Genomic DNA, 20,966 nt, shown 5'->3' with positions numbered 1-20,966 from the left:
CCTTCACTATTTACAACTCCACCAATTTTTGTGTCATCAGAAAATTTGCTAAGAGGACCCCCTAAATTCTCATCCAATCATTTGTATATATGACAAACTACAAAATTCCAAGCATCAAACCTTGTACTACACCACTGGTTACAGACTCCTAGTCAGAAAGACAACTCTCCAACACTACACAGTCTGCCAGTTTGGATCCAGTATGTTAACAGTCCCCTGGATCCCATGTGTTTTAGCCTTCTGGATCAGCCTACTGTGCAAGACCTTGTCAAAGCCTGTTGTAAACCTCGTTTGGTATAACCCAAACTTGATAGCACTGTCAACACCACCCATTGCTTTGCTGTTGATTGATAGAGTGATAATTACCTGGAATGAATTTGTGGAAAGGGTGAATGTAGCTTATTACCCATTTGGATAGGTAGACACCGGTGTTGTGTCAGTGTTAGAGTAGCTTGGTAAAGGAACAACTAGTCATGGAGCAAATCTCAACACAGTTACTAGGATGTTACTGAGTTCCTGAGGCTTCACTTAATCTCATCTCAATATCAAACTGTTTGAAGGCAGTGTGAAAGAGAAAACCTCAGAAGGAGAACAAACTGACAAACTCAACTTCACACTTATGACTGTAAGATGATTAGAAGCACATTGGCCTTTTCTTTTCAACTTAAATGCTGGGCTTAATCTCTTCTTGAGTAATTGTCAACTAGAACCATCATTTGGATGTGACACAACTGCAGAATTTTGTTGACCTTGCAAGCTAGATATAGCACATGGTAAACTGAATATTTGTTTTATATCTGTTTATGTTAAAGGAAGTTTTAACTATTGTCAAATAGTTTGCATTCCTAATTTAGGAAGTGTTTGGAAAATGTTTCACTTGAAGACCATTAGACCAAATACTTTCATTGCAATCTGTAAATCCTAGTGTTTAAATTTCATTAGAGGCTAAAAAAAATCCACTCATGCTGAAGAATACCAAGCATATATGGAATAAGTGCATTTTTAATATATAATGGGAGAGTTAGAATGAGAAATAAACATTGCCGGCAGCTTCTGACTCACTGTGTTGCAGCTTCGTCTTTGTAAGTGAGAAGTGGGCTTGATTCGCTGTTGTTGTTTTGTTTCGTGTTGTTCTGCCAAGCATTGTGGGCATGCAGTGCTGGCACTGGAACATGTGGTGACATTTTCAGGCTGTCCCGAGCACATTCCTAGATTTTGTTGGGTATTAACACAAACGATGCATTTCACTGTATGTTTCAATGTACTGTTCATGTGACAGATAAATCTGAATCGGAGAAAAAGTAAACAAAATTTGGTCTCAACAGCATTACAGTCGACAATTTAATGGAAGCTAAAGCGTAAGTGACTTTCTCATAATATTATTTCATATAATTTTCACCCATAGTTCCTCCATATGTTTCATATTTGCATTCTTCAAACAATTCATTTCTTGTTTAATCATAAGGTGATAGGTTAAAGTTTTATCATTAATCGCTGTGGGATGGAAGTCAGATGCTTTCCAAAGATAGATGAAGAATTCTCTTCAGTTGCACCACAAAGAATATATTAACACAATAAAATGCAATTTGAGATTGAACACACAAATCTGCAGTTAGACAACTGATGATGGAGTGTTGATTTCCCAGCTCAGTTTAAAGTTTGGCACTGTGTCTCTGTGTCGATTACCAGTAACAAATATGTTACTCAATATATCACAAATCAAGAGAGAAGTAATTTTTCCTTGCATAACCCAATAAATTAATGGAACTTGTCTTCTGTTGAGTTGATTTTGGAGCACACTTTCACACTTAAATCCTCATCATCAGACATGGAAACTCTTAACTTTAATATGTAAAATTCTTTGGATTTATTGCAGTTGATGACTGATAAAATGCCTTATATTGTCATGAAGAAGACACATTATCCTTCACTCTAACAAGTATGAACCAAAATCAAATTCACAATTCATACATACTTTAAAGAATGCAAACGGTGAATGTAAGTGCATAGTGTAGCTTAGGTAGGATTTATGGACATGTTTCATACTGAGAGTGTGCTGCCTGTCATATCATTAAAGGCAAGTGAGAAAAGTCATCCACGGTATGTGTCTCAAATTGTTTCTACATAAGGACCTAAATACCTCTGTGAAGCCATGTTTCTGATACAAAATAATGGGTTAAAATTGATTTTCTACTCAATTTTCACGAAGAAGAGTGGGCTAATATGGTGATCTAAAACAGTCCTTAATAGAATCAGTAAAGAGAGTCTGCATAAAGGAATTTTCTTTAAAGCTGGAAGTTGAAAGAATGCCCCTTTTGGCTCCATTGGAGTCTTGAAGTTCATCCTTATCTCCTGCACAGCCATCTTCTAATCTTTCTCTCCTTACCGAGAATTCCAAGTACAGCAGCACGTTCCTGTACCAGTCCAAATTTTCAAACAGTACCATCTGCTATCCTAGAATTAAATTATGGATTCCTGTTAACAGCACAACAGCCCAAAATCCAGTGCTGTTTCCGTAGTAAGCCACCTTGATGCTGTAGAAGTTCTCCGTCCACTGCAACTCCAGACAGCGATTGCAGGTTCATCTCTGAAAGACAAAATGTGTTTACTTTCTAGGCTTTCCACATATATTCCAGTGAGGACAGTGTGCACATTACAAGAAACTTGGAAATAACACTGCTCTTGTGATTACATTGTGAGGCTTGGAAATGGTGTCCATGTAAGTTTGGCCTACCTTGTAGGTACTGCAACTAATACACAGCATTGTTGAAGGGTTGGTCTCAGAGTTAAGTTCTGGGAGCTAATCATGCAAAGCACTGTATTTTGGATCAGTATCAAATGGTTCATCCTTTGCTGGCTGCAAAAAGTTATGAATATTTTATGTTTTGACTAAATGAACTACATAGCTATGAGTTTCCAATAGGATATCCAAAGATTTATATTCTTACAAAACTAATGTAGATTGTTCATTAAAATTATAATGGGACAAAGTTTGGTTTATCCAATAATTTCTCACAAGTTTCATGATTTTAGGTTTCAAGGTGTTATTTCAATTTTTTTAAAGAATTATAATAAAATTTTTAAAAAACTGAAAATAACTCCCTGAATCCTAAAATCATGAAACTCATGAGAAATGACTGGATAAACCAAACATTGTCTCCAAATCACGTTGATATTTGCATTAGCGTGCAGGTGTACAGGTAGGTGTAGCTAATAAAGTGGCCACTGAGTATATGTAATACAAGATTAACAATCTGGAGGGTTAGTAACTAAGAATAACCTATTGCATATTTACTTATTGCAGTCAGATTTTAATTTGCATTTGGAAAGTATGTATTGATTTTTTTCTTCAGCACATAAAAATCAGAATTGAGAGTAGGTCATTCAGCTCCTTCAGCCTCCTATGCCATTCAGTTATCCAACATTAGCCTCAATACCTCTTCCATGCTCTTTCCCCAAACCTCCCCAAACCATTTGTAGGTCAAATGGTTGTTAATTGTTAATTTCTGTCTTGAGTATATTCAATGGCTCCTTCTCCACAACTTTCTGGGGTAAAAATTCCAAAGGTTCATGACCTTCTGGGGGAAGAAACTCCCTCTAATGAAACTATGTCCCCTACTCTAGATAATCTCATTAGAAGAAACATCATCTCAGCATCTGTGTTGCCAATTCTGCTTCTATTATAAGATTATCTCTGATTCTGTTAAGCTTCATTGAGTAAAGTCCCAAACTGCTCAGCTTTCCTTTCCATGTCATCACATTCATCCCAAGAATTAACCCAATGAATGTTCACTACACTGGTTCCATATAAGTAAATTATTCCGTAAATATGGAAAAGCGAACTGTACGTAATGCTCCAGGTGCAGCACCTCAAGCTTTTGTACCTTCAAGGTCAATATTCCATTAATGCTCCTGATGGATGAGATGACATCAGGTTTGCTGACCATGAAGTTCTAAACTCAAGGAAAGAAATTAAACCCTATTATATATAGATAGCTACCAGTACCCTACCCAGTCTTTAAAGAACTTATTCAATTCCATGTTTATCCTCCACAGCAAGTTTAGCTGCCAATAACCACTGTTTGAGTGGTAGGTCACCCCTCCCTACCAAGGAGGATATACTGCTAACAAAGTAGTTTAAACATGGTTAATTTATTTTTAATAATACACTTTTAATTTTAGATAAAATTCTTAAAATAAACCTAAAACTCAAAGAATTTCTATTTTACAGAAGATTTACAAGTAAAACAATTTCTAACACATAAAGAACTTACAAAACACAGGTACAATTCCTATAAGCTAAAAAGACATACCAACAAGTTGCAGACAAACAAATTGTCCATTGTAGAATATGAAGGCAGAAGAATAGATTGTAGTTCATCCTGTGATTCTGTCATTCTTCTTGTTCTTTGGCCATTCCTAATAAACTTGACTGCTCACTAACACTTATACTAACACTAACAATTAATGCTGTGCATTCTGATTCTGAGTAAATAAATCTTCCACCTATTAATATATCAGTTATTTGATGTGCTAAGTGATAGCATCAATCTCATTTGCAAGTTTCCTTGAACTAAATCACTTGGCCTGCATTGTCTGGTTTGATACAGACCAATGAATATAATCCCATTTTCCTACACTGTATCTCTTCAGAAGTTAGACCAGGTACTGTGAGTTTCCTATGTTCGACAATGCTGTGTGTTTGCAAAGCTACCCTTTTAGCTTCAGACTGATTATTGTTTGCCACTTCCATTAGGAACTGAAGACTGGCTCACACAAGACAAGAAGCTGAACAAAGAATATTGGTTAGAAATTTAACTTAATGAAAGACAACCCTTCTGCTTTAGAAATGTCAGCTGCTGTGTATAGAAAGCTGAGCTTGGCAAAAAAGGGCCCTGGCCTAGGACAGTGAATATTCATCACACTACATGCTGCAACTTCAGCTTTCTTTCTGTGTTTTATGTGTTAGGACCCTTGGTTCCATTTGGATAACATGTTTTCAGTCCCACTCTTAGTGATAATTTGTTTTTTAAAATTCTTTCCTCAAAGTGGATAACCTCGTATTTGTTCTTTTTATATTTAGTCTACTGACTTTTTGCCCAATCACAAATTAGCTTTGTAGGCTTTTGGTGTTCTTCTCAGCTTCCTAACTCCCAGTACAATTGGTCCCTTCATTAATTCCTTAATATAGTTTATAAACCATTGAAGTTCCAGCATTGTTACCTGTAACACCTGCTAGTTACTGATTTGCCTTCAAAAATGACCTATTCTTACTGATTCTTAGTTTTTGCAGGTTAGTTATCCCAACATATTATGCCCAACCTCTCCTGCTGTGCTCATGTAAGCATTTAGACAGCTCAGAAAGCCTTCCTCTGTTCCTTTATAATACAAGAAAGCTTTTAAATCTTAGTCTTTTCCATTTTAGTGAACAATATGCCAGTAATTTAATATTGTTTGCTTTTAAGCACGTGTACCTTAGGGAGATCTCAAGCCTGGAGAGTCAAAATCTTGCATTTATTTATGTTTATTTATAAAGCTATTTCTTTTTGTTTTAGATAATTGGTTACCATAGCAGAACCATATCCACGGTCATTTGTACTTAAATATTGAAGTTAGAAAAGGTTGCTGATCTACTTACAACAAGGATTGTCTTTCTTTTTCCTGTAGATACTAAACATTTCTTTTTTAAATACCATTCACATGTTGTATTTATATGTTACTCATATATTCTTACAACACACAAGCAGGCTATCAAGCCCATCAAGTGTATACTGGCTCTCAAGGCACACCCACCAATCCCACTGCCCCACACACATAAGCTATTCCCTCTCCCATGCACCTCAACTCCCTTTAATTCTCCAGCCACCCTCCAAAATTGGAAGCAATTTACCGAGACCAGCATATGTTTCAGTTGGGGAGGGAACCTCATAATGAGAATCTCAGGGAGAATCTGCAAATTCCACAAAGATACCACCTAATGTCTGACTGTTTTCTGAGTCACTGGAGCTGTGTAACAGAAGTACCACTTGATGTACCACTGTGCCGCACAATAAGTGGTATTAAAATACAATGCCATTTCCTAATTTCCTTCAATGGCATACATTGACTGATGTAGCATGAAAGCTGCTTTTAATTGAATAATCTGGACACATAAAGTTAAGGTACAGTTTTCAGAATAGCACCTCCCAGTGGTAAACCCTCACCTCCTGGGAATTCCTATCAGGAAAGCAATTAGATGCTTGAACACAAGAGATTTTGCAGGTGCTGGAAATCCAGAGTACACACATAAAATGTTGAAGGAATTCAACAGATCGGGCAGCATCTATGGAAAGGAATAAAGAGTCAGCTTTTCAGGACAAGACCTTTCATCGGGACTCAATTAGATACATTTCCTAACATTAGAAAATCAATGTTAAAACAATTGAAATGAATTAGCATGATGCGTTGTACAATAGTGTACAGGAAAAAGGAATTTAAGAAGGAAAAAATCTGTAGAGAACAAAGGGAGACCACACTCCCAAACCCCTCTATAACATTATTTTCAGTAGACAGACCTCACCTACAGAATGAGTGTGGTAAATTTTTCTTAAATTATTTTACATTAGATTAAATGTTTCATTGATCACTGTACATTTAATGCATTTTAATTGATTTTTTTTACTTTTATTTCCTTATTTATTTTGAAAAGAATTTACCTAATCGTTTAATATATGTCCCTGAATATCTGACTTTTTTTTAAAAAGACTGAAGTTGGCTGTGGTCAAATGGCCTTACAGAGCTTGATTGGATAGTTTAAACTGATACTTTGGCACGATGGTGTACTTTAAACAGGTCACTGATTTTTTTTTTGATGCATTGTCAGAGTTGAGATTTTAAACAAGCATATAAAAGATCTCCAACTGTACAACTCAGGCAAGAGTAGGATACTCTGCCAACATTTATTCCACAGCTAACACATTCCAAATCATAGCTTTTTTTTTGTTCTTGCTTGTTGATAGATCTAGTGAACTACAAATTAATTGCTCTATTTACATCAAGTCACAGAGCAAATGAAAACTTAGGGATGTTTTTATTCAAAACTTCCTTTCTTGCTGATTAAGCTCTTTATCCAAAGAACAGAGTATACACATATGAAGATCATATTATTATTATTATTATTATTATTATTAGCATGTTGCGCAATTTAAGAATGAATGAAAGGCGAGACATATATTTAGGAGAAAATTCATTAATTCATATTTTCTATGTATAAGTTCACATAGATTCTCCAAATGATTATGCAGCACTTAATTTAGTGCAAACAAGTAATGCACTACATGAGTAGACCACAGTGTCACAGGATAGTTCAGGTTGTAATCCACATGGGGTCATCTGTTCATTTTAAATATTTAAACAAATATTTAAAGGTGATCTGTCAGATTTGGGTAAAGTCAAAGGAAGTTTTACCTTTTTACTGCTGAAGGCCTTATTTTGGTGTCAAAGAAAGAAAGAAGACGGAATTGTGGATGAGGAATATTCTAATGACTTGCGTATACAGCAGCTTTGTTTAATATATGTTTGGAATAGCAGATTTTTATTTCATCTGATTTAACTATGAATCATTTTTAAAAAGCACAATGCGATGTAAATGCTGCCTATTATCCTCAGTCTGAAGGAGCTACCCATTACTTCCACAGTTTATTGCTCTGAATCATTAATTCTTTCCACAGATGCTGCCTGACCTGCCAAGTTTTAATTTCAGATAGACAGCATCTGCAGTTTTTTGCTTTTTTAATTATTACCTCTCTCTTGATCACTTGCCTTGGGCTTGCAAACATTTCCTTTTAAGGAGGGGATCGAGTTTCTTCTAAAGTTTACTCTTCAATCTGCTTCCACCACCCTTTCATGGGAGACATTTGCTATATACTATTTATAGTTTTCGTTATAAAACCTACTTAGTTATTATCCCCATGCCGTCAGCTTTATTGTCATTATTAGTGGTTGCAAAATCCAGATTCATTGCTGTAATTTCCAAAGCAGAATAAGAAAATGTGTGGTTCAAGTTCACTCTCACACTCATGCTTTCCACATTACGGTCCATCTATAGGCTCCTCAGGTCTCAGAAGCAAAATAAGGTTTATTTGTGAAATTTGTTGTTTGCAAGCAAGAGTACAATGCAAGGACATAAAATAAGTACAAATTACAAAATAAGTAAATAAATAGTGCAAAAAAAATAGGATGATAAGGTGATGGTTATGGTTTCATGGACGTGCATAAATCTGATGGCAGAGGGGAAGAAGCTGTTCCTAAATTGTTGAGTGGGGGTGTCCTGGCTCTTGTATTTCCTCCCTGACATTAGTAATGAAAAGTGAGACTGTCCTGTAAGGTAAGGGTCCTTAATGATGAATGCCACCTTATTTGAGGCACTGCCTCTTGAAGATATCTTTGATAGTGAGGTGGGTTGTGCCTGTGGTGGAGCTGGCTGAGTCTACGGCCCTCTGCAGTCTCTTTGGAGATGAACCAAATCTCCTGAAACTCCTAATAAAGTAGAGCACCTTGCATGCCTTCTTGGTGATTTAATCAATGAGTTGTGCCCAGGGTGGATCCTCTGAGATGTTGGTGCCCACAGCTCTGAAGCTGCTCACCCTTTCCATTGCTGACCCCTCAATGAGGACTGGCGTTTGTCCTTCTGACTTCCCCTTTCTGAAGGCCACAATCAGTCTGTTGGTCTTGTTGACATTGAATGCAAAGTTGCTTGTTATGACACCAGACAACTTATCTCACTCCTGTATGCCTCCTTGGCACCATTTGTGATTTTACCAATAATACTGATGACATCCTTGTGTTTATAAATGGTGTCTGAGCTGTGATTAGTGTAGAGACAGTAGAGCAGTAAGCTTAGCACACATCCTTGAGGTGCACCCGTGTTGATTGTCTGAGAGGAGGAGATGTTACCAATTGGGGCTGATGAGAAAGTTAGGTTCCAGTTACAGAGGAACCGTTCCTGTTCGAATCCAGACTCAGTGCTCCCTTGTGAGGAGTTCAACCTAGTCATTCATTCTAAAGGACCTAACCAATGTGAAACACTTTTTTTGGATATTGCCACATTGTTTCAAAAAGTGGAGCTAGGTCTATTTGCTTCCTGTTTCTGTATGAAGTACTATATCACTCTGCTCTTGTTTATATGTATAACCTCGGGTGTCATGAAATATATACCCACAGCATGCAAAATGGATTCAAGGTGTGAGAGAATCTTTTATTATATATCTAAATGACATGTTTTTGAAACATTTTATTCACAGTGTGATATTTTCTGGGCTAATAAGAGTTTTTGTGACATTTGCACAGACTTCATAGCAGTTCCAATGTGTACCATTGTATGTTTACAGTAGCTCCCTCATACATTGGATTATACACATGAGACTGGACTACTTGCCAATATTACCAAGTACAGTACTATAAGTGTGAACAGTCTGCAGTCTTGGCAAATGCCACTTGTGCAAATATGCTGAACTGATGGGCATTTATTTTCATGTCATTTCAAGATTTTCCATTCTGAATACTCAGACTGTTACAGAATGTATAACTGTAGCTTTTTATTATTTATGATTTTCATGAGTTCTACATGTTTTCACCATTCAACTAGAGATGCTAATATGCACCCAATACTAGTATTCACACACACTTTGATATATCCGTAGTAAATCAGTATCATACCAATTCAGTTGTATTATCATTAATTAAGTGTTTCAGTTAAGGTATTGTTCAGCTGTGAATCATGTAAACATAGAAAGATACGGCACAGAAACAGCCCCTTCAGCCCACTAAATCCATACCATCCTATCAAGCACACATTTTTTACATTAATCCTACCCATACCAATTTTATTCTCTCCAGATTCAACCACTCACCTACATATTAATTTACGGCATTCAACTAAACTTATCAACCCACACAGTTTTAGGGTGTGCGAGGAAACCAGAATACCAGGAGGAATCCCATGCAGTCACAGGGAGAGTGTGCAAACTCCACACAAACAGTACCTGAGGTCGGATTTGAATTGACGTTACTGGAGCTCTGAAGCAGCAATTTCATTTTTTTCACATTCGTAGTAAAAGGCTAACTTGTTAACAGTGCAAATCAGTTTCAGTTGTGCAGAGAATTCTGTTCAATTGGTTCGGGAAAGAGCAATAAAAGATCCACTGTAGGAATTCAGCTAGTTGAGCAGCATCTGTAGGAAGGAAAGAAGTTGCAGGCGTTTACAACGGTACAAGGTTTTGACCCGAACAATTCCTCTCCTGCAGCTTCACCTGCTGAGTTGCTGCAACAGATTGTTTGTTGCTCCAGATTCCAGCATCTGCAGGTTCTGGGAAGAGCTTCAGTATAAAGTATATCCCCATCCCCCAAACTCTCCCACGTCTTATTCAGTGTCCCAGGTCTAAAGAAGATAAAATCAACCATGCGTTTGATCCTGACTTAGTGACCCATATGGTACTGAAGTACTTGATCAATCTGCCTTATGTTCTAATAACAATAACACCATGATCAAACATTTCCCCGCCCCTCTTCCCATTGATTACTCCCCTACCAAACCCATCAAGGAGAATCAAAACAAGCAAACTCCTGGAAAGTGCACTGGAAAGTTAGCCATGCCTATTGTTATACTAACATGCCTTTTTAATGCACACAATGTGTTGTCAGACTTTACAAATGGCAGCAAGTTGTACTGCTGAAAGTGCCTACTAGCACACAAGAAGAGAAATTAATTAAGTCAGTATTACTTCTCTGCTTGGATTGACTCAGCAGAGTACAAGTAGTTTCAGTGAGCAATCAGCAAAGGAAGATCAGGCATTGTCAGGAGAAAAAGAAACGAAGTTAGTGTTTCAGGCCACTGACTTTTCATCAGAACTGGAAAAGTTAGCTTTACAATAGATTCCAGGAAAAGGAGAGCAAAAAGACAGTTTTAAAATAATGCACAACTTTGTTTCTTACTATGCAAAATATTCTTACTCCTCCAGTGTGCTGAGCAGTCTCCATACAAAGTTTGGATAGATAAGAAATTATCTCTATTTGTTATAAATTAAATCTGTAAAAAAAAAATGTGTGAAGTCAAATTTCCATTCATGTTTAAAAAGTTATGGTTTGAATGTGCACTAAAACCATGAGATGTAGTGACAGAAATAACTAGATACCTGAGAAAAGAAATTGATATACCTCAGTACTTGCTTTCCACTTGAATGGACTCAACAAAGAATACGTTTTTTACAGTGAATATTCAGGTAAGAGCAGATCAAAGGAAAAGCACAGCTGATCAGGTATTGTCAGTGGAAAGAGTAATGTGCTTCAGGTCACTAATGTTCATCTGAATTGGAAAATGTTTGCTAAATAATTGACTTTAAGGTAGAATTGGTAGGGAAAGGTGGCGGGAAGGAAAGAACTGCACTGTGGAAAAAGCAGACCTTTCTTTATGTTTATTGCAACACACCTTGTCCTGCCTCTCTACATCCTCTACACCTTTCCTTTTTCGTAAAATCTTTACATCTCAAATGTTTCTCTGTTAGTAATTATTATTGGCCTGAAACAATAAGTCTCCACAGTTGAACACTGAGCTGTTGAGTGTTCGAAACATTTTCTGTTTACATGTCCAGCTTACTCACTATTTTGCATTTTTAGAAGGAAAGGCATAACCTGATGCTCCAGTGAACTGTGAGCAGTATCACTTTCCGTTTCAAGTACTGGACCTTTTTAGCCAGTTTGTTAACTCCTTCCTTTCTAAGAACCTAACCAATAAAATAATGAATTTCACATTCCAAAGAGTTGTGAGAAATGTTTGGATACTATTATATATTTTACATGTGACAAATAAAGCTAATGTTTACCAACCGCGCACAGCTACCTCTAGCAGCTTGTTCGATATACCTGCCACACTCTATATAGAGAATCTTGTTTCCCAGGTCTTGTTTAAATACCCTAGCAAAAAAGATTATGACTATCCACTTTATCTATGCCTCTCATGATTTTATGAACCTCAATAAAGTTCACCCTCAGCCTCTTTCATTCCAGGGGAAACAGTCCCAGTCTGACTAGGCTTTCCTCTGAACTCAGGCTCTTTAGTCCCAGCAACATCCTTGTGAATCTTTTCTGCACCTCTCTAGCTGAATCACATCCTTACTATAGTATGTTGTTGGATCTGCACCTAACATTCAATATGCAATCTTATATAGCTGTAAGCTGATGTGCCAAATCGTATACTTAATTCCCCATCCGATGATTGCAAGCATGCCACATATCTTCTTTGCCCCTTTGTCTACCATGTCACCATCTTCAGAGAACTTGATAAGACCATAAGACATAGGAACAGAATTAGACCATTTGGCCCATTGAGTCTGCCCCACCATTCCATCATAACTGATTTATTCTCCCTCTCAACCCTCATAATCTTTGACACCCTGACTATTCAAGAGCCTATCAATCTCTGCTTTAAATATTCCCAATATCTTGCTCTCCTCAGCTATCTATGGCATGGAATTCCACAGGTTCATCTCCCTCTGGCTAAAGAAATTCCTCCTCATCTCTGTTCTATTCTGAGGCTGTGCACCCAGATCCTAATTCTGTCACTACAGGAAACGTCCTCTACACGTCCACTCTATCTAGGACTTTGTACTTGTATTCCTGGGTCTCTCTGATCTACAACATTACACAGGGCCATATAATTTAATGTGCAACTCCTGTTCAGGTTAATTTCCCAAAAGACACCACTTGTCTGGGTTAAATACCATCTGCCTTTCCATTGCCTGGTTTCTCAGTTAATCTGGTTCCTATTGTAGCTTTGGATAAGTTTCATCACAGTGCTAATTTTAGTACCAAACAGAAACTTACTAATCATGCCAGTTTACATTCTCATCCATATATTTAATATGTATGAGAAACAGCCAGGGACACAGCATGGACCCCTGCAGTACACCACTGGTCACAAACCTTCGGTCTGATAAACAACCTTCCACTCTTCAACTATCATCCTCTGACACCTTCGACCAAACCAAGTTTGTGCCCCACTGGCTAGCTTACCCTGGACCCCATGCAATCTTCTGGTTTGTTATTGAAATGAAATAACGTTTCACATTGCTGTATGCTTGTGCTAGAAAATTTGATGAACCATTTAGAAAGACTCTACTAAGCAAAATACTTTCCAAAATGATATGTCTTAATTATGGATATAGCTTTTTCTTTCATCATCTTAGCCATATGTAATTGAAGGAATCTGAAATCACTTCATGATTTAAGTAAATGGTAAATGTTTATATTTGCAGATAAAGAAAACACAGCCAGATTCAGATGTTACAGAGCCTCAGAATTCCAGGTAATGCAAACATTTCCACATTTATTAAGTAGAGAAATGGTAGTTGTTATGTTGTGCCTACTGCAGACTAATGATGTGAGAGTTTGTCCTGTTGTTTAACTAACTGTAAAACACAGAATTCCAGCTTAATAGCCAAAAGACGATAAGGAAGCAAGACTTACTTAAAGGCACTCTGGTGGAAGAATTCCTGAAGTGAAAATTTTTGCTTTTGATTCAGCCCCTCCTCCACTATTAGGAGCATATTTCACTCCAATTGGTAAATCTGGATCCTGCCACTTACCAACAATGCAGTCTGCAAGTTACTTACATTGTAGCTTCACTTAGCATGTATATAAATTTGAATCAAACTAAGCTAGGTTATCTTTCCCATTTTTAAGTGGACTTGTGTATATAGTGTAATATTTGTATCTTGTTGCATCAAACAAAACAACTGATTGTGAGTCTTAGAGCCATGCGGCACAAAAACAGGTCCTTCAGCCTAGTATGCCTGCACTGATGCTCTGGACTTGCTCATTCAAAAGCTTCTTAACTATCATGAGAGAACCTGTGCAGTGGGTTCCAGATTGCAATTACCTCTGTGTGAAAGAATTTCTTCCTTGGATCCCTTCTAAACCTTTTATTTTCAGCTTAAAGCTATGGCTCTGGCCTTAGACACCTCTGCCATCCAGAAGGGTTTCCTACTATCTACCCTATCGCTGTCTTCCATAATGTCCTATATCAGTGGTCCCCAACCACGTGCTACCGAGCCGCAAAGCATGTGCTACCGGGCCACGAGGAAATGATATGATTTGACAATATAAAACGATATGAGTCAGCAGCACCTTTCCTCATTCCCTGTCACGCCCACTGTTGGAACTTGAACGCACACGAGGTCATTACCCACGCATCATCCAAGTCAGCACAGGAAGAAGATCAACTGCTCATGCTTGCAAATGCCGGTGGGCTGAAAAGAATGTTTGACATAATATCTCTGCCGGCATTCTGGATCAAAGTCAAGGCTGTATATCCTGAGATAGCCCTGAAAGCACTGAAAATGTTGCTTCCATTTCCAACATCATATCTCTGCGAAGCGGGCTTTTCTGCAATGAATGCAACAAAAACTAAATTGCGGAATAGACTGGGCACAAGGAACCCCCTTCGAGTATCGCCGTCTCCCATCACCCCTCGATGGGACTGTCTTGTTACAGGCAAACAAGCCCAGGGCTCCCACTGATTCAGCAATATTGGTGTGTTGCAATGATTTTATATGTTTATATGGGGAAAATATGTGCTGTGTGTTTAATATTAAATTCATTAGATAAACCCTTTTAGAAATGAAATTGAGTGTATTAGCCACTTACAAATGACTTTGGCCTATTTTATCATGTGCCTCCAAGTATCACAAAACCATATCCTTAACAATTGACTCCAACATCTTCCCAACTACTGAAATTAGGCTAACTGGCCTTTAGTTTCTCTTCTTCTGCCTCCCTCCATTCATTGGAATGGCATTTGTAATTTTCCAGTCCTCCAGAACCATGCCTGAATCTAGTGATTCCTGAAAGATCATTCCTAATGCCTCCACAATCTCTTCAGCTACTTCTGTCAGAACCCTGGGGTGTAGTCTATCTGGTCCAGGTGACCTGTCAACCTTTCAGTTTTCCAGGCACCTTCTCCCAAGTAAAAGCAACTGCATTCACATCTGCCCCCTGACACATTTGATCTTCTGCATACTGCTAGTGTCTTTCACAATGAAAACTGATGTAAAATATTTATTCAGTTCATCTGCCATTTCCTTGTCCTCTATTACTACCTCTCTAGTATCATTTTCCAGCAGTGCACTATCTACCCTCGCCTCTCGTTAACTCTTTATGTATCTGAAAAAACATATCCTATTTGATATTATTGGGGCTAGTCTATCTGCATATTTCATCTTTACCTGGCTTATTGCTTTTTTAGTTGCCTTCTGTTGGTTTTTAAAAGTTTCCTAATTCTCTGACACGTTGGTGATCTGCTGTTGTTGACTGGCAGTAGAATCAGCTCATTTTAGATACTTCATCACTTCCGTTAGTGTGAGCTGTACACATAATAGCAGAAGGTAAGTGAATCGCTGACAGAAGATTTGCAATCCACCTTATTGGAGTTCCTGAAGAGTTGAGAAAACTGCGTAGCTTCCATAATTTTCCATTGTCATGTGCCACACTGAAGGAATAACGCAAGTCTGTATTAATATTCACAATAGTACCAGTGGCAAAGATGTGAGCTCGTATTGAAGCAAAAAGCTCAGCGGCTTGAGTTGTGCTGCCTCAACTGTTGCTTTGGGTACACACACTGCACATCCACCAAAATTTCTTGCTGTATCAGATCAGGAGGATGAACTGCCCACAAAGAAAATTAAATCTGGGTTTTGTAATGGCATATCTCATAGGTCCAGTTGTGGAAGGGAGGTAGTTTGAATTACTGCTTCACAATTGCAAAGTTCCCCAACATCTTCAGTCAGCAAGAGTGTGGTACAGCAGACATTAGAAATAGAGGGGTCAGACAGCAAAGCAGTCTTGTAATGAGGCTCTAGGGTGGCTGTTAGATGTTCGGTGCTGAATAATTAAGCAGAGGGAGCATGAGGGACATGTAGCACAACTAGGTAGCCCAAGGTCAGATTTTGAGATGAATTTATTGCATGGTAGGCTGTAGTCTCAGCTTTCAGACCTTGAGCTACAGGGTCCAGATGAGAATTGTCACAGGCTACTGGACAATAGCCGTCACCATGTGGCTAAGTAAGTACTGCTTGAGAAACTCTGGTTTTGTGTACAAACAGATGGAAAAGCTAACCGTAATCTGGGAGTCTAAGGGCCGGTGCAGACAAGAGAGCTTTTGAAGGACCTGTCAGCTTCAGTGGATCACTTCAAATCATCTGGAGCTGACAGTGATGTCGGGCCTTGAAGGGAACGACATAAGCTCAGCATCGTAAAGAATCCACTGTCTGCAATACCCGGTCACACCCAGGAAGTGGACAAGGTGCTTCCTGAGGACTGGTTTAGGCAACCTGACAAGGGACCTCACCCTTTTGTCAGAAAGAAGGAAGTAGGCCCCATTCAAAAAGAAGCCCAAATAATGCACTTTGGATTGACAAAGCTGCAATTGTTCTGACACCATGTGGCCCTTGTTAGCCAGGGCACACAGAAGGACTAGAGTTGTATTCAGAGGCTTCATGATCCGGGGAACATAAAAGCTGATCTTCTACATATTACAGCAGTGTGGATTCAGATGGGAAAATTACATCTGCCAAGTCCTTCTGGAGAGTTAGAGAAAAGACTGTTTGGCTCTCCTGTGGGAGGCGGGTCCTGGTACATTGCTTGCCTTGATAGGTGAACGCGAACAAATTTTGGGAATCGGGGTGAATTGGGATCAAAAAAATGCCCCACATATCAACAACAGTATAGTATTTAGTATTCGTGATAATACAACCGAGGATCGTATCTGGGCTTGGAATTATAGGATAGGTTGGTAACAGGTTCGTTAACAGCCCTCGGATCTTGGACAGAACGCCGAGTGTCCTTTCCCTGCTTCCACGCTGGAAATATAAGCCTGTTACATGGACTCACTATTGGAATGACAATCCCCCTTTGTAGGAATGCTTCCAATACAGGCTTAATGCTTTTCTCTGCCTCTGGGCTCAAGGGATGCTGAGGTTTGCGTGGGAGGGGTTTTGCTAAATCTAATCATACTTTAAAACTTGCTGCAGACAGTACTCAGCCCACATCATTGCTTCCTTCGCCCACAGTGTTTCTGCTACTTGAGCAAGCACACATTCAGTTGTTACATCATCCCTTACCCGAGAGAGCCTGAGGACTTGATGCTCAAACTGAGTGGAACAGGAAATAGGGTTATTATACACAAAAAAGCAATTGCCTCGGAAAATAGAGTTCCCCCCCCCCCCGATCTTTAATGCCTTTTGCAGCAGACCATTAACCATGGGTGCCAAATCTCGTGAGGGCTTTGATGGTTCAACATTGAGGGTAATGTGTGGGCTCGCATCAGGCAACATTTTAAAAAATGGTTCAGCATCGGGCAGCGTCTTTACAGCAGCAGCAACACCTTCCGGACCCACACAGAGGGAAAAAATAACAAGAGGGAATGACTTACTGTTATGGGCAATTGTTCTGCTGTTTTCTCGTATGGGTGGTCCAGACCCTCCGTGGAATAAGGTGCCATTCAGTGGACAGTCGTCTGCCACTCAAATGTCATGTGTGGATGTTTCTCTAGCACTGTACAGGCCTCTGAGAGTTTTCAACAGTTGCCTAACTGTAGCTAATGTATTAGCAGACAAAGATTCATCAGTGAAATTCCACCACCAGACCACTGGTCGTTTTTGAATGGAGTCTTCCAATAAAGCACAAACAATTGGGTAGACTGTCTCAGGCACCCCAAGTTGCATCTTCTGCAGAGCATACTAATATACATCCCAACTTCCAGAGAAGGTCCAGACCCAATAAATAATCATTGATTCTGGTGCTATTAGAAATTGATATTCTCCTTCATATCCAAAAAGCTGATTAAATTACCTTATGGGTAAGGGGTAGAGAAACAAGCTGTCCCGTGCGTCCCATGACATTTACTGATGCATCACCTAGAGATGCTCGTGGCCATTCGGAAGCATGGATTGCAGAAAAAGTGGCTCCAGTATAAATCAAAAAATCTAATTGTTGTCCATCTGAGGTCAAAGGAATAACAGACTCAGAAATCTTTACAACAGGCAGGGTTTGAGTGTGGCAGTGCCATCGTGGAGGCTAGAGATGTTGTCCGAAAGGGGGTATTTACAGTAAACTGTCTCGTCCGCTGCATAGGTGGTGGGGGAGTGTGAGGTGACCTTGATGCCAAAGGCAGTTTTGACCCCAGTGGCCAGGCTACCCACAAACAAAACACAACACCTGTGGACATATCCTTCCCATCCCTCTGCCACATCCACCTCTCCTCCCCAACCTGGCAAGATAGCCCTAAGTGTGGTTATGAGTGTTTTATCCTCATTTCCTTAACAGTTCTAATCTTTTGATATTGTAACTGTCTCTGGTAATGTTGTAAAACATTTACTACTTTGTTTAACTCTTCCTCCTTCCATCCCAGACAGGTTCAAAGTTCAAAGTACATTTACTATCCAAGTATGCATACGTTATACAGCCTTGGAAATTTGTCTCCTAACAGGCAACTACAAAACAAAGAAACCCAAATGCAAACCCCATATATATGAAAAAAGACTATCTAACATCCAATGTACAGAAAATGAAAAAAACACATCATGCCCATAAAAAACAAAAGAATGAAATAACCCATAAGAAAGTCCACTGAACACCCAGTGTGCAATCAAAAAGCATCATACAAACAGTAAACTCAACCAAGTAGTGTTTCTGAATGGGAGCCTACAAAGAGAGTCCGGGACCCATAGCAGAGCACGCAAGTGAAGCGAAACATTGCGGAGCAGTGATCTTAGTCAGCCCGTATCTCACCTCAAGCTCCAAAACCTTGACCTTTTCAACCTGGCCCGATGTTTAACCTTACATCTGAAAATCAGGTTCTGCCACTTCGAGCACTGAAGCAGCTGGCTCCTCACCACCCTGACCTTTTGCATTGAACATTTTGTTTAACCTGGGCTGCTCTCACAGTAACATTTACCAAGGTGGGCATCCCCATTTCTGAGGGCAATCCAGAATATTTTTGAAATGCACCACCATATGTTCCATGTGTTCATCAACATTTTCATCTAGTCCCATCAATCTACAAAGCGAGAGAAACATTTCCTCAGTGACTCTGGTAGAGTAACCCACAGCGAGTTCACATCAACATCTTGGGCCTATCTTGGCCATTCAATATGCTCTCAAACTTGGTCCACTTAACCATCCCAAATCAGTCATCCATTACTGCTCATCAACTTTTGGAGTATGACATTTACAGAGGATTTCCATCATTTGGATAAATACGTCTGCATCTTCGTTATGATCAGGAGTCAATATTATTCATAGCCCTTAGTTCAGAGCTGGACCATAGTCTGTAAGTTTCAGCTGGACACCTGTCCACTCCTGGAAACATGCACATAGTGTACACTAGAGTCATCAGATTACTGTCTGCCATTGTCCTTCATCTAGTGAACCAGTACCCCTTCCCACACCCCGCTGCTGTTCTTTACCTCTTGAAGTGGTAGTCAAAATCTCAGACAGCGCCAGAGGACTGGTGGGTGCTGACCGGTCACAGAAAATCGGGAGGTGCCCCCTGTGATTAATGTAATTGAGGATACAGATAATTATAGAATTTAATTTGCCTTCAGATTCTGGCACCATTTGTTTAGGTTGTTAGTGTTTTTTTTCCTTTAAGCACACATCATTCTCTCTCTCACACACACACACACACACACACAACACACACACACACACACACACACACACACACACACACACACACACACACACACACACACACACACATCCAGTTTTACTGTGCTCCATGTGGGTCTCTAACCCAACCCACAACAACACCTTATGCAGGACTCCAACCTGGGCTTTGGCAACCATGTCTTTTATTTTAATGTTGCAGCTTTCCTGTGTCGGTGACTAAGGTGGCATACGTTGTCTACCCACACAGGAGTAAATTTGTATTCCAGCATCAGACTCAATCCCTTGCTCAAATATGAGCAGGCGAGGATTTAGCCATCAAAAAGGCAACAATTGTACCAGTGCCTAAGATGATTAATGTGGGCTGCCTTAATGACTATCGCCCAGTAGCACTCACATTGTCAGTGATGGAATGCTTTGAGAGACTGGTCATGACTCGACGGAACTCCTGCCTCAGCAAGGATCTGGACCCATAGCAATTTGCCTGTCGCCACAATAGGTCAATGGCAGTTGCAATCTCAATGGTTCTCCACATGGCTTTAGACCACCTGGACAACACAAGCACCTATGTCAGGATGCTGTTCATCGACTATAGCTCAGCATTTAATACCATCATTCCCATAATCCTGATTGAGACCAGAAGACCACAATCAGTGTGGATTAGTGATAACATATCCTCCTCGCTGACGAGCAACACTGGCACACCTCAGGGGTGTGTGCTTAGCCCACTGCTCTACTCTCTCTATACATATGACTGTGTGGCTAGGCATAGCTCAAATACCATCTACAAGTTTGCTGATGATACAACCATTGGTGGTAGAATCTCAGGTGATGACAAGGTGAGCGAGATATGCTAACTAGTGGAATGATGCCGCAGCAACAACCTGGCACTCAACGTCAATAAGACGAAAGAGCTGATTGTGAACTTCAGGAAGGGTAAGATGAAGGAACACATACCAATCCTCATAGAGGGATCAGAAATGGAGAGAGTGAGCAGGCTCAAGTTCCTTAGTGCCAGGATCTCTGAGGATCTAACCTGGTCCCAGCATATTGATGTAGTCATAAAGAGGGCAAGACAGTGGCTATACTTTATTAGGAGTTTGAAGAGATTTGGCATGTCAACAAATACACTCAAAAACTTATATAGTTGTACAGTGGAGAGCATTCTGACAGGCTGCGTCACTGTCTGGTATGGAGGGGCTACTGCAGAGGACCGAAAGAAGCTGCAGAAGGTTGTAAATCTAGTCAGCTCCATCTTGGGTACTAGC

At 39.5% G+C, this 20,966-nt stretch overlaps 1 protein-coding gene across 6 annotated transcripts in view; it reads left to right on the top strand.

Moving 5' to 3' along the window:
- The window catches only part of eya4 (EYA transcriptional coactivator and phosphatase 4), a 419,225-nt gene that overhangs the window by 215,721 nt on the left and 182,538 nt on the right, over positions 1-20,966 (top strand). For all 6 annotated transcript variants that reach the window (XM_059982433.1, XM_059982435.1, XM_059982432.1 and 3 more), the window contains exon 3: positions 13,290-13,339. In XM_059982433.1, the coding sequence (XP_059838416.1) occupies positions 13,290-13,339 (50 nt within the window). The remainder of the gene's footprint in view (positions 1-13,289; positions 13,340-20,966) is intronic.

Source organism: Hypanus sabinus, chromosome 10 (assembly GCF_030144855.1).
Source record: "Hypanus sabinus isolate sHypSab1 chromosome 10, sHypSab1.hap1, whole genome shotgun sequence".
NCBI classification, from domain to species: domain Eukaryota; kingdom Metazoa; phylum Chordata; class Chondrichthyes; order Myliobatiformes; family Dasyatidae; genus Hypanus; species Hypanus sabinus.
This window is presented reverse-complemented; position numbering and strand designations above follow the sequence as displayed.